Consider the following 12,336-nt stretch of genomic DNA (forward strand, 5'->3'; position numbering starts at 1 on the left):
TCATCGATCACTGACATGATGTGGACATCTCCACTTATTGATCTCGACAGAAACACTGACACATTTATCACAGAGTTAAATGTTTGTAATTTCCTGTTTTCTTTGAAACAAAGTCTGTTGAGTTATTGACACGTGTTTATGTGTGTGTTTATATTTTAACTAAAGAGGATCACTCTAAATTCTGAGTGAGATCCATAATAAACATCCCTCCCATGTTGTTGTTGTTGTTGCTGTTGTGCATGTCCTCTTACCACAGTTGACCTCATCCTCTTCGTTGTCACAGTCCCTCTCTCCGTCACATTTCCAGAAGACGGGGATGCACTGAGTGGAGCCCGCTCCGCAGCTGAACTCGTTCACGCGACACGTCCTCATGTCTGCATGGAAACACACACAAAACACAACGTTCACAATGTATTCTTGCATTCGTCAGATATATGTTGTAAGGGCAGGACATGAAAAGGTATAAGAGCTGCAAGTTGAAGAACAAAAATCAATCCTCAAATAAATGAATGTGCAGCAAGTGTAATGTCATTAGAAATTTGAGCATGTGTTCTTCTTCTTGGATTTTAGAAGGAGTCTCACTGCTGCATTTTGCACCTCTAGGAGAGTATATATATATATTGTTTTCTTATTTATATCTGTTAAAATAACCCACCACAGGGTAATAGAGGCTTGAATGATAGTTTGAACAATATTAAAACACTTTTCTGTCTGTCTGATTAATCACACACTGCAGACTATTTGAAACCTTGGTGGATTTTCTCACAGGAGTTTACAAAGACAAAAATTTTCCAGCTGACAGCAACAGTGTGAACATGTGTAAGCAAAGCCCAAACGTTCTTAAGAAGCGCAGGTTGTTACTTTAGGTGTTAATGAAGGACTCAGTCATTGAGGAAAAGAAAACCAGGATGTCAAAGTGAACAGAGAGCACTGCTCACTTCCTTAATTTAACACTGATGTAAGAAAGCTGATGTAAACACAACAGACAGTGTCAGCAGACACTTACTCACACTCTCTTTAGATTCCATTCACTGCTGCCAAGTCATGTGTAACAGCTGGTCAAACAGTACAGTGATATAACAGCTATAGTGGCATGGTTGACCTGCACGTATGCCGCGGCAGCTATGACTGGAACTTAACACAACCTCTAAAAAACATGCATGCACACACACACACACACACACTACACACTGTTCAAGACCTTCAGTTGACCGACACACTCTTCCAGGTTGAAACATGCTCACAGTTTGTACCGTTTAATCTCTACAAGAACAGCCGGCTGTCATTAAAGAGGGAAAGATCAAATAAGAACTGAAGGACTTTTTGTTATTCATGCTGTCACCAAGACACTTATATGTAAATAAAAAGAGGGAAGTGAATCCACATAGCACACACAGCTGTATAAGAGTCAGCATTTTGTCAGGCTGTTTATCATGAAGCTTCATCATTTTATTGATTGTTATTTCTCAGTTCTGCATAATAGCAAACTTATGCATCAGTCTACACGAGTCTCATTTTTTTCCCAGTATGATGACTGTTCACCAGAATTTTCCAAAAGTCCTGGCTGTTAGTCAACATCAAAACATTTCCAGCAGACTACCTCTTAGTTTTTCAGTACTCATCGGTAGCCTTGATTTAATAATATCGTGCAAACAAACTGAGCTTTAGTTAGCGGCAGCTCAGCTCCGAGCTCAGCATCTAACCATGATGAAAATACATTTGAGTTGTTGTGTTGACATACAAGCGCTCCATTGTCCGAGGTAGAAGGGTAATATTAGATCATAAATACTCTTCCTCTGTATTTTCCACTGCATTTTAAAGGCTTATCCAGCTGCTGTTTCCTGGCTCTGAAGCAAATATATTTAGTATTTCAACACTGCAGAAACTTTGGAAAGCCTTGGCAAACCGTACAGCTAGTGGCTTTGAATAACTTTGGGGCCTAAACAACCCAACATGCATCACTCTCGCGTTGGCAGCATCACATCAACATCCAGAGACAGAACTACCTCCAAGTACTTATTCATTAATGTTGCCTTCAGGTTTGCACGCTCAACTTGCAGTGTTGAAAAAACTGCAGCAAAAACCAAAGGAGGTCAACGCTGTGTAAACTCAGAGCTGTAACCCTATCATGCACGTGTGAAAATGTCTGCTGCCTCGGCAAGTATGACTACGCCGACTGGGAGAAGAGGCTTTGCAAGTTATACTTCATATTAAAGGCAGGGTTGGTAACTTTTGAAAACTAGCAGGATTTTGAAAGAAGCATTCCCTCAGTGCTCCGTCTACACCCACCCCCTCTCCTCTGTGCTCCCTCTAAAGCCACGCCCCCTCACTTACATGCCAAGCACCATTGGTCCAGATGCGTCAAAGTTTTACAGGCTTACAACTGATACAGATGATGGATTTTCTTTGTTCCTTTTTCAGAGAACATGAGTTATTAATTTCTATCAGGACCTAAAGACAATTTAAACCAAAATCTTAAAAAGTGGATCTGGAGAAAATGACCAACCCTGCCTTTAAATGTCCGGCTCTTGAATTGGTTGTTACACTATGGGTTGTATTTCTTCTTTTCCATATGTTCTCTCATTGCTGTGTATAAATGATGCTAAATCTCACACAGCAGAGCTCTCACTGGTAGGAAAAGCTTGATAAAACAGCTTCTTCCCCCCCCCCAAGCAAAGCCTTCTTCCTGCTCCACTGAGGATACTGGTTTCATCCTGGCACTCAGACGTCATGATGAGTATTTACTTTCAGCACCTTGAAATTGATTTTTTTTAAAAGACACCTTCTTTCCATAAAAAGCTGTTCTAAGTATTCAGGAAGCTTTCAGGGAGCTGGGTGGAGATCAAACCAACAAGTGTGTGATGAAGTGCTTCATCTTCCCTCTGATGTTTATCTTTTTACCTGAGGAGACGCCACAGTCCATTTGTCTTTACAACGGCACAGTGAAGACAGGAGACACTCGATAAAAAAGCAACTTCAGTACAAACACTTTCCATCATCTCTTATCTACAACCAGCATGTCGGCATAACCTCACATCACAGTTATAGCATTTAAAGGCCTGCAGCTCCCCTTAGTTCCACTTAAACAACTTATTTATTTGACAGGACTGCTCGCAGGGGACTCCCCCTCGCTGCTTTTAAGTGCCTCGCTGAATCTCTGCAACAGTGAGATACTTTCAGACACAGCAGGAACGCTCTACTCTGCACTCTCATGGTGAAAAGTGATTTTTGTATACAGTATGCAGCTTCTTAATCAGCACAAAGAGTAAACATTGTTAAGTGTTTTAGACCTTAAGGAAACAGCTTTAATGTAACTTTATTGTCATAAGTCAAGCTTTTTATCAGCTCTGTTAATAATAGTGGGATTCATCTGAGAACATTTCAGAGGCTTGATTAAGTGATGCTTTTTCTAACAACACAGCAAACTCTCATATCTGCCAGATTTAACCTGTCCGAGGCATATTTACCACAGCTTTCCACAAGTGCTAGCTGTGGCAGGGGGCTGGCTTTTAATCTCTTCCAGCCGTTTACTTTGTGTTGTAAGTATCACAGTAATTCTTCTTTAAATATTAAAAATGACTTTGAAAGAGAAGGAAGCTGAAAGCACTTTGGCTTAGTCTGTGAAGCACTGTGGAAGAGCGTGTTATAAGGCTGGGAGTCTTTAGGTGTCTCACGATTCGATTTCAACTTCGATTCAGAATATATTTTCCATTCAAAACCATTCTGGAGTCAGGATTCAAAGTCTATTTTTGAATTAGTACATACTTCAGGATCTACGAGACAAGCTGAATATCTTGCTGCTCCACTTAGCAATCTACTGAGTGAAAGAGCTAGCCTTAGCACATACCAGGGAGTGACTGATTAGCCAAAAATAAATTATAGATTTTTTGGACGTTATGAATCGATTTAAAATGTCAGGATAAGAATCTCGATTTTACATGAAACCATTTTTTTCCCACCTCTAATGTTAGACCTCTGTTATGTTAGGTCTGCTAATGTTTCAGCTCTCAGTTGAAACCCTGTTAAGCGATTAAGTCTACAGCCTGCTCAAACATCTGTGTTCAATGATGCAAAGAAAAATATTTAGAGAGATTTGACTTACTAATATGTGACTTTAAGGAGGCAGCCTTTAGAAATGTATGACTTCAGTTCTTAAGCTTAGTTGGTTGAAAGCTCCTGCGTAAAGTTAGCGTAGTAAGCAGACGTTTGAGCTAACATTCAGGTATAGCATTTTTCAAATATGCAAAATAAGGCTTTTTTTTTATTTTAAATTCAGTAATATCATTGTTTACTTGGCTAAACCTGTCAAAAGATAGTTAACCACAGGTTTTCCTGGATCATCAAAAATATGTCTAGTTAAAGCATGTGGACAGATGTTTTAAGGTTGTTGTGTTGCATCGTTGTCATCACATATCTGCAGTAAGCCAACACCTTCTAAATGGAGTGATAACGGTCTAGTGTTTTAGGTCGTGTTATCCTCGCCGTTTGCTGCTTCAGCCTGAATCTGCACTCATCACTGCAGCCACAGAGACTGCAGTAATTAAAGCCGCTCATAATGGTCAGTCTCCAGGGGAACCGAGTGTACAAGCACTGCTTAAAAAAATAAATAAAAAAAAGGCACTAAAATGTGTTTAAAACTTCTTTGGATGTCAAAATGTTAACCCTTTAAAATTACATTAAAACTGTAACAACAGTATTATTTCAAATTAACTAAGGAATAGTTTAGTATATTGTGGTAAACATTGACTTTGCATCTCTTCTAGCTCGCAGAAGAATATTATTGGAATGCAAGTCACCATTTCCCCTAAAGCTTCGGACTGGTTAAAGGACCTCATGATGTTCTTAAATTTGGAGAAACTAAAGTACAACTTGAGGGGTTCATGTGAAAAATGTGTATCTGTCTGGGGCCCTGTGCTCAATTATATAACATAATTAAAGACACTACAGGACAGTTGATTATCTATGCCCTGTATAACAATGCAAGAAGGAAGGAATAGATACATATCACTGTTATATCATTTTTTTAATTTTTACTATTCTATATTTTTTTATTATTATTTTTATTTATTTTCTTTATTAATTTTTTGTTGTTTGTGTTTTGTGCTCATCTTTTCTTTTTGCCTCCTGGTATGGTTATGTTACTGTAATGTATGTGTCTGTGTGTGTGCATGTGTATATGTATGGGTGGTGAGGGGGGGTATGTGACATTTTACCAAAAAAAAATTGTCCTTAATGATTATTGTATCATGATACCTGTCAAATTAATAAAGAGATATTTCAACATTTCCAGCATCAACTAAGCTTGAACCCTTTTGCATTAGACCTGTGTGAAGTCCATCAGAGGATACTCACGGCAGATTTCTAGACTCTCGTCGGATCCGTCCTCGCAGTCCGGCTCCCCGTCGCAGTGCCATCGCTTCGGGACACATTGGCCGTTTCGACAGACAAAGTCCTGCTCCGCACAAGTCTTTCTCACTGGAGGGGGAGAGAAAGATAGATGGACTCATTACACAGAGAAGAGGGAAGAGAGGTTTCTTCTTCTTTAATCAAACATCTCACATTAGAAATAGAAACGCATGAATAATAAGAAGGGAAGGGGAGAAAGACCAGCGCTTTACTGGCACACCACAGGAATATGTATTGTAATTAAACCAACTTCAATCCCCAGAAACCCCCCTCTCCACCCACCTCAAAAGGTCAGCAGTTTCAGATGTGCTGCTTTCTGTTTAACACTAAAACCTTAAATTCACTCAAACATATCCCCTGGAGATGTGACTGCTGTATTTATTCTCAATGTATATATTCTTTTTAATGTATTTGACATTATAAAAAACACTTCTAAAGGACAAAGTGAATCAAAGTCACATTGAAAATGTCCAAACTCTTTTTGTAAATAAGCTACAAAATATTTGCAGCTACATTTTTTTTTACTTCAGTCCCATGGTGTTTTTCTTAGAAGTGCTAAATGACAAACAAAATATCCCCGACATTTTGTACCTATATTGACACCCTGTGGAGACAATTCAAAAACAATGTTTGTGATTTAGCTCTTCCAAGTTTTATTTACAACGTCTTCAAAGTTAAGTCCAGATCAATGTACAGGTTTGGTTTGGTTTTCCTAACATGACTTGCTATAAGCATTAGCAACATTAAGAGATACTATACTGTAATCAAGGCACTATTTGTATTATTTAAATGTTAGTTCCAATGGGGGGTCAATCTTCTTTTGCATGCAGAGGAAAGTGACACTGCATTTTCTGTCCCATTGATTTTGCAAAATGAACAGCTGAGTTTAAGTTTAAGCTGCAGAATTAAAGGTCACCAACTAAACATTTTGCCTCCTACAGCTTCAGACACATTTAATCATGCAAGCTCTAATAAGCACTGGGCTCCTGCAATTATACTTCCAACCAAGATTATATATAAAAGCATTACTCATCCAGTCCAATCTTAGCGGTATGGTAGTTTTGTGCATATCAAGGGAACAAGACAAACACGACAAAGATTACAACTTGGCTGTAATGAATGAAGTGAGAAAGTCCAGATAAGAGGTATTTCTGGTTGGGAGGACAAGAGGAGAGATGTACTTCAAGTTGTTCATGGATTTCTGAAGTGTCTATAACAACACAAAGCCCCTCTACTCTCAGCACCTCCATGTTCACACACACTTGAGCGTCTCCTTGAGGCCTTTCCTCAGTTTCTCTGACCAGAATACAAATATGTACCCCAGAAACATCCAGCCTCGGTTTGAGCCGTGACAGCAGCAAGTCACAGCGGGCCTCATTAGGAACCTTCTCCTTTATCAACTAATTTTAAATTCAGATTTTTTTTTTTTTTTTTTAACAGGCCTTTGTGCCTCAGTTTTGGGTCTGAGTTGGAAGTTTGAGCAGCTCTGATCTCAAAGACAGTGAGAGACAGAGAAGAAGTGAAGCAAATGATTGGCAGAGAAGACCACAATCTGTTTTGTCTAGAAGTTTAGGCACACTTTTCCTCAATGTTTAAGTTTTGTCCTGGAGAAATTACAGAGAACATTTCTGCCAAGAATTTCCAACCTTACAACACAAGTCGTACTACTTTCAGTTTTTAGGCCAGATTCTTTGACCAACACTTATTTTCAGTTGCCTCCAGTTTCCTGCGGGTTTTTCACATTAAAATGTCTTCCAGCTGCTCAAGGAGCATAATAACTACCCTTGCTAAATGTACAGCCGGGCATTACAGCCAAGAAGAGATCCCTACAATGATTTCTTCATTGATAAATCTCCATAAAAACTGTGATATACATCATTTGATGGGATTAGTGTTCTGGTAATGGAGGGGTCTGAAGAAACCAAAGGGTGCAGGAAGGTAAACTTCAGGCTGTAGTTAGTCATGTGCTTTAGTTGTCTGTCATACATTTCAAGACTGTATCATTTTAAATAAAGATGAATAAAACATTCTGTCAATTATAGTTCTTTAAAGACAGAAAATCTGAACTGGCCAAAATCAGAATCGGCAGGACTGATGTTGAAAATGAAATGTCCAAGAAATTGCAATTGATGTTATTTCCCATCAACACAATTCTCCTCCTCTCCAAAACACTGACTAAAACAGTTTCATTTTTCTTTGAGGCCATTTTGTGGTCGCAGGACTTCAGGAGGGGCCGCAAGCTGAGCTGCTTTTCACAAACTGCCTGGCTGTTGACAAGTTAATTTAAGCAGAGTGATAGATCTCTTTCAGTAAAATAAATCCTAACAAACAGCCTTAGATTATCAATGTCTGCGACATATTTTTCAAACGGATTTGTTACCATTTCCTAACTGAACCCAGTTTGCTTTTTATTTTAAAAGATCTGAAAGGTGTGTTGCCATGGTAATGAAAACAATACTGGACTGATTCATGCAGCTATTAGAGCACAGGTAGTTACAACTGATACACTTCAATTTATTTACTTCATGAAATCCTGTTTATCTGAAGAAGGTCTTTGATTATCGAGATTCTTTCCCTCCATATCATCCTACTGTACAATCCTCTGTACAAATCTTTTTCCTTCCTTTCCTCGTTCCTCCCTCCCTGCCAGCCAGTTTGATATGACCCAGATAGATGAGGGAAAAAAGAAAATGGAGATCTGAGATGTATTGGGACACACACACATTTCAAATCCATATTTAGCTCTGCTCTATCTGCTACCTTTCCCATCACCGGGTCGCACTGCCCCAAAGGATTCTGGGATGGCTCCTGGAGAGGACAGTCTAACATTATGGGTTCTGACTGCCATGTGACATTTGTCTAAATGTGAAATTAAGAGAACAAGCTCCATCTGCGCTGTCTGGAGTTACTTTATACTGAATTACAACTAAAAATGAAACGCATAGTGGGCCGTGTTTGACTTTCTCCTAGTTAGTATAACAACTATATTAGCAGTAATGCTGGTAAGTACATTTAGGGAGTTCAGTGACAGCATTTTCTACCACCACTGTGATCCAGTAGCATCAAAAGGATGGACTGTAGTTGTATTTTTATTTTACACAGTCAGTATGGATAAGAACCAAAAAGCATGACGCAAAGGCAGCATCTGCACTACAAATCCTTCTTTTTGCCACTGGAGCTTCCTTATCTTGCAGAAACAGAAGTGAGTAGAAATAAGGCAGAAAACAAAATGAAGGAAGTCAGCAAACAGACAACTCCCTGTTGTCAAAAACACATTTTTAAATGTTTAAGTGGTTCATAAAAAGGTGTTTTTGCAGTTTATTATAATGCTGCTTTGGAGTTATCTTTTGAATATTACGGTCTAAAAGTTCATCACTATCATTTCATGCTGTCAGATATTTAAATGAAATGTTGTTGCACCACTTCATATGTGGCTGCAATCCAACTTAAACATCTAAATACTGGCACAAGCCTTGCTAGTGCTAACAGTTATCCAGCTCCCTGTGAGTTGACCTTTCATGATTCTCCCAGAACTTCATTTACATATTGTTCACTTGTGCAGGAAAATGTGCTCAATTTTAACAAAGATGGACTGTCATTCACTCGCCCACACTCCAGTCCACATCAACAGTGGAATAGAAAACATCCACAGCCCACAAAGGAACAGATGCAATGAAGCTGATGACTGATCCACATTAAAAGAACTGCAGACAGAAATATCCTAACAGTGGCTTGTTGCACTTTGGAGAAGGTTGATAAGTGAGGAAATGGCATCAATGGTATAAGAATAAGACCTGTGGTGGCATGTATGGTTTTGTTATTTTTAGTAGTCGTAAGTCACAGAACTGTATCATGTAAACAGCAAATTAATTCTGAGTGGGCTAGTGGTCTTAAGTTGGCAAAAACAAAAAGGTGTGCTGAAAAGCACCCAATGATTTCTGATATTAATAGACTATTTGATCAGTTTACATATCTGTTTTTTCAAATTTGTAATTTATTCAGAGGTAGACATTTTGTAAAAAATAAAACACTGATGGAATCTTAACACAAAAACAAAGCTGGGTATAGTAAGACAGGCTAGCGGCAGCTCAGCTCACAGCCCCTTCTGACAGTCTTTGTCCTCCAAGGAAACCCACTGAAGAAACTGTTATTTTTACCATGAAACTACTTTAGTGTGTTTACCAGCTTTTAATCACCAAGTCTGCTTGTTTTCAGAGAGAAGGAGACCCCGTCGGACAATTCAGCTCTCAGTAAAACCTTATAAATGATGAGCGCTGAAGGGTCATTTTGAGACTCTATTAAGTTTACAACCTGCCATGCTGTTACTCCTGCATAACTCAGTGTACTAGCTGCAGCCAAGAAAGAAAGAAAGTGCAGGTATACAGCTGCTGTATTTTCTTTTCTCCTGGAGTTATTATTTGCATAGTTGACTTGTACAGTACTGACTTGGTTTTTGAATGTTCAGATTAAGATAGGGGCTTGTCTGTAGGGTGCTCAGCTCATTTACTTAATAAATCTAACGTCTCATAAAAAGGACTCCCCACAGCCGTGAAATGTAATGTATTTAGCAAACAAAAGTACATCTTAAGTGGACAGTTTTCAGTAGTGGCTTGGTGTTGGAGCATGTATACTAGGCAGCAGGATGTTTTATGTGGAATTAAAAATTAACAACAGTGTTTGGGTTCATGGTAATGGAGGACCATGTCACCTAGTGCCTCAGTGTGTCTTACTGATGCATTTTTAATAGGCATAAAAGTCACAGAGGAATAAGACAAATCAGGCTCTGAATGTATAAACAACACTGGTAGGTTGGATTTTTTTCTTGCCAACAACCCTGCAGATGTATGCCTTAACCGACAAGTAAATTTACGATTTACAGCCGCCCATGTGTTTCCAGCAGAATTACAGTGGAGCTGGCAAAATACAGAAATAAAAGGGAAAGTCAGCATCACCATCATCTAAAGGAGGGACACCAGAGTGTCTCTGCTGAGGATGTGATGGTCAGCAGAACAAGAAAGATTATCCATCGATTAATTTCAAAGCTAAGCGTCAATGTCACAAGAATTAAACTGATGGATGGACCAGAATACAAAATGCTTCCAGTCAGAGCTGTCACTGTCAGAAGCATTTAAATAAACATCTTAACATTATCCTCTTACATATTTATCCTTGAAAAGATACATTTAACTGAAGTGGTGTGTGCAAACCATAAACATCGGATGAGGAATAAGAGAAACCACATTTCAGTGGATATGAAAGCTGTAGTGACCTTACTGTTTCACAGAAGAGACCATCTAAAGTTCAGACTGCAATTAATGTGTTTGAGCGAGCTACGTTCAGAAACATCTACCTCTGATGATTCAGTCAGAGCTCTTCACCAGACATGAACACATTCACTACCAATCAGGTCAGTATATGACTTTTAAAAAGCTCTGATTGTTCCACATAATGAGCAGGTATTTATAAGAAATACTTGGGTGTGAGGAAAGACCATTTTCAGTAAATAACACATTTAATTTGTCTGCCAATGACACTAGAACATAGAATGAATATCCTCCAGCTGAATTGAGCTTTCTAGCAAGAAGACAGATTGTTGTTTTCTTTTTCCATTTCAGTGAGCTTGAGTTTCCCACAGTCCTGTGACATCACACTGTACACGTGTTTGTCCATTTCTCTAAAATCAAAACTTCTCCAACAAGTACAAATCTGCCTAGAGATTGGAGGTCAACCACTTGCAAAACTCTATGAATAAGGCAACAATAAAAATGTTTAAGCTGGGGAATAATACTGCATCATCGAACCATTGAAAAACATTTCCACTATCTTATGAGGTTGAAATGAAGAACTCTGGTACGACAGTCTATCCTTACTCAAATATGGAGCTTGATCCCAAATCAAATGTTCCACAAATGTACCTTAAATACTTTCTCCTGTGATTGTAACATTACAATAAATGTATGTGGTCTTGTCTGATTTTTTTTTTCCCCTTTGATTTTCCAAGTTTGAGAGTCTGAGATGCAAAAGGAAAATGCAGCTTTTGAGGACAGTGTTGTTTCTAAATTTCTAAATAAAAGTAGAATTCATGTTATTTTAAGTAAATCAGACATTCATGTCATTGGTGATGAAGCTGTAAGTGATTAAACTGCGTGTCTGTTTGGCTTCTTACCACAGGAGCTCTCGTCGCTGCCGTCAGTGCAGTCCTCGTCACCGTCACACTGCCAGACGGACGGGATGCAGCGGCCGTTACCACACTGGAACTGGTTGGCCTCACATTCTGTCTTCGTACCTGCAGAGAAAGACAGACACAGAGGTGGTGTGATTAAAAGTTCAAATGTTTTCATAATTATCCTTTGCTGTTTGTTCTCTTCTTGTTTAGTCCTAAGCAGGCTTCCCTGCAGTGCTGTAATTTCAAAACAAAATAGCTGGCACTCCGAGCAGATCTCAGCGGAGACACGGCAGCTCTACATGTTGTATTTCTACAGTAGGTTGATTTCTTCTCATCTGTTTTCCGATGCGTTTCAAATATTCATAATAGCACCTAATTTCACACGAGAAAATTATTAAGAATTGCAGTGAAGTAACTTTCTCCACCTCCACTTATCGCATCTCATTTCAGTTCTCGAATTGAAAGAGTGTAACCCAAAAACATCTAAATGAAGGAGGAAAGAGAAACCTTTTGAAATGAGCACTCTGAAACACACATAGCTGATGTGTGTGGTCACAATCCCTGTGATACCTTTTCAAACTGAAGATGAAGCAGTGTCAATATTTTAGTGAAAAGCTAAAACTCAGTGCCCTGAAAATGTCTCCTTATCACCATCTGTTAGCCAGCCGTTTGTAGGACATCAGATGAACTCAAGTTATTTAGAGAACCTTGTATAGGTTGCTCAGTTTTCTAAATTCTTTTAGAACCGTATTACTGACTTTTTT

The 12,336-nt window shown here is 38.8% G+C and overlaps 1 protein-coding gene across 2 annotated transcripts in view; it reads right to left on the reverse strand.

Moving 5' to 3' along the window:
• vldlr (very low density lipoprotein receptor) overlaps window positions 1-12,336 on the reverse strand; it is a 59,289-nt gene that overhangs the window by 33,221 nt on the left and 13,732 nt on the right. For both annotated transcript variants that reach the window (XM_061061755.1, XM_061061756.1), the window contains exons 2-4: window positions 11,573-11,692; window positions 5,353-5,475; window positions 252-374 (exon numbers count right to left, since the gene is read on the reverse strand). In XM_061061755.1, the coding sequence (XP_060917738.1) occupies window positions 252-374; window positions 5,353-5,475; window positions 11,573-11,692 (366 nt within the window). The remainder of the gene's footprint in view (window positions 1-251; window positions 375-5,352; window positions 5,476-11,572; window positions 11,693-12,336) is intronic.

The sequence above is a fragment of the Labrus mixtus genome, chromosome 17, assembly GCF_963584025.1.
Source record: "Labrus mixtus chromosome 17, fLabMix1.1, whole genome shotgun sequence".
Taxonomy (NCBI): Eukaryota; Metazoa; Chordata; class Actinopteri; order Labriformes; family Labridae; genus Labrus; species Labrus mixtus.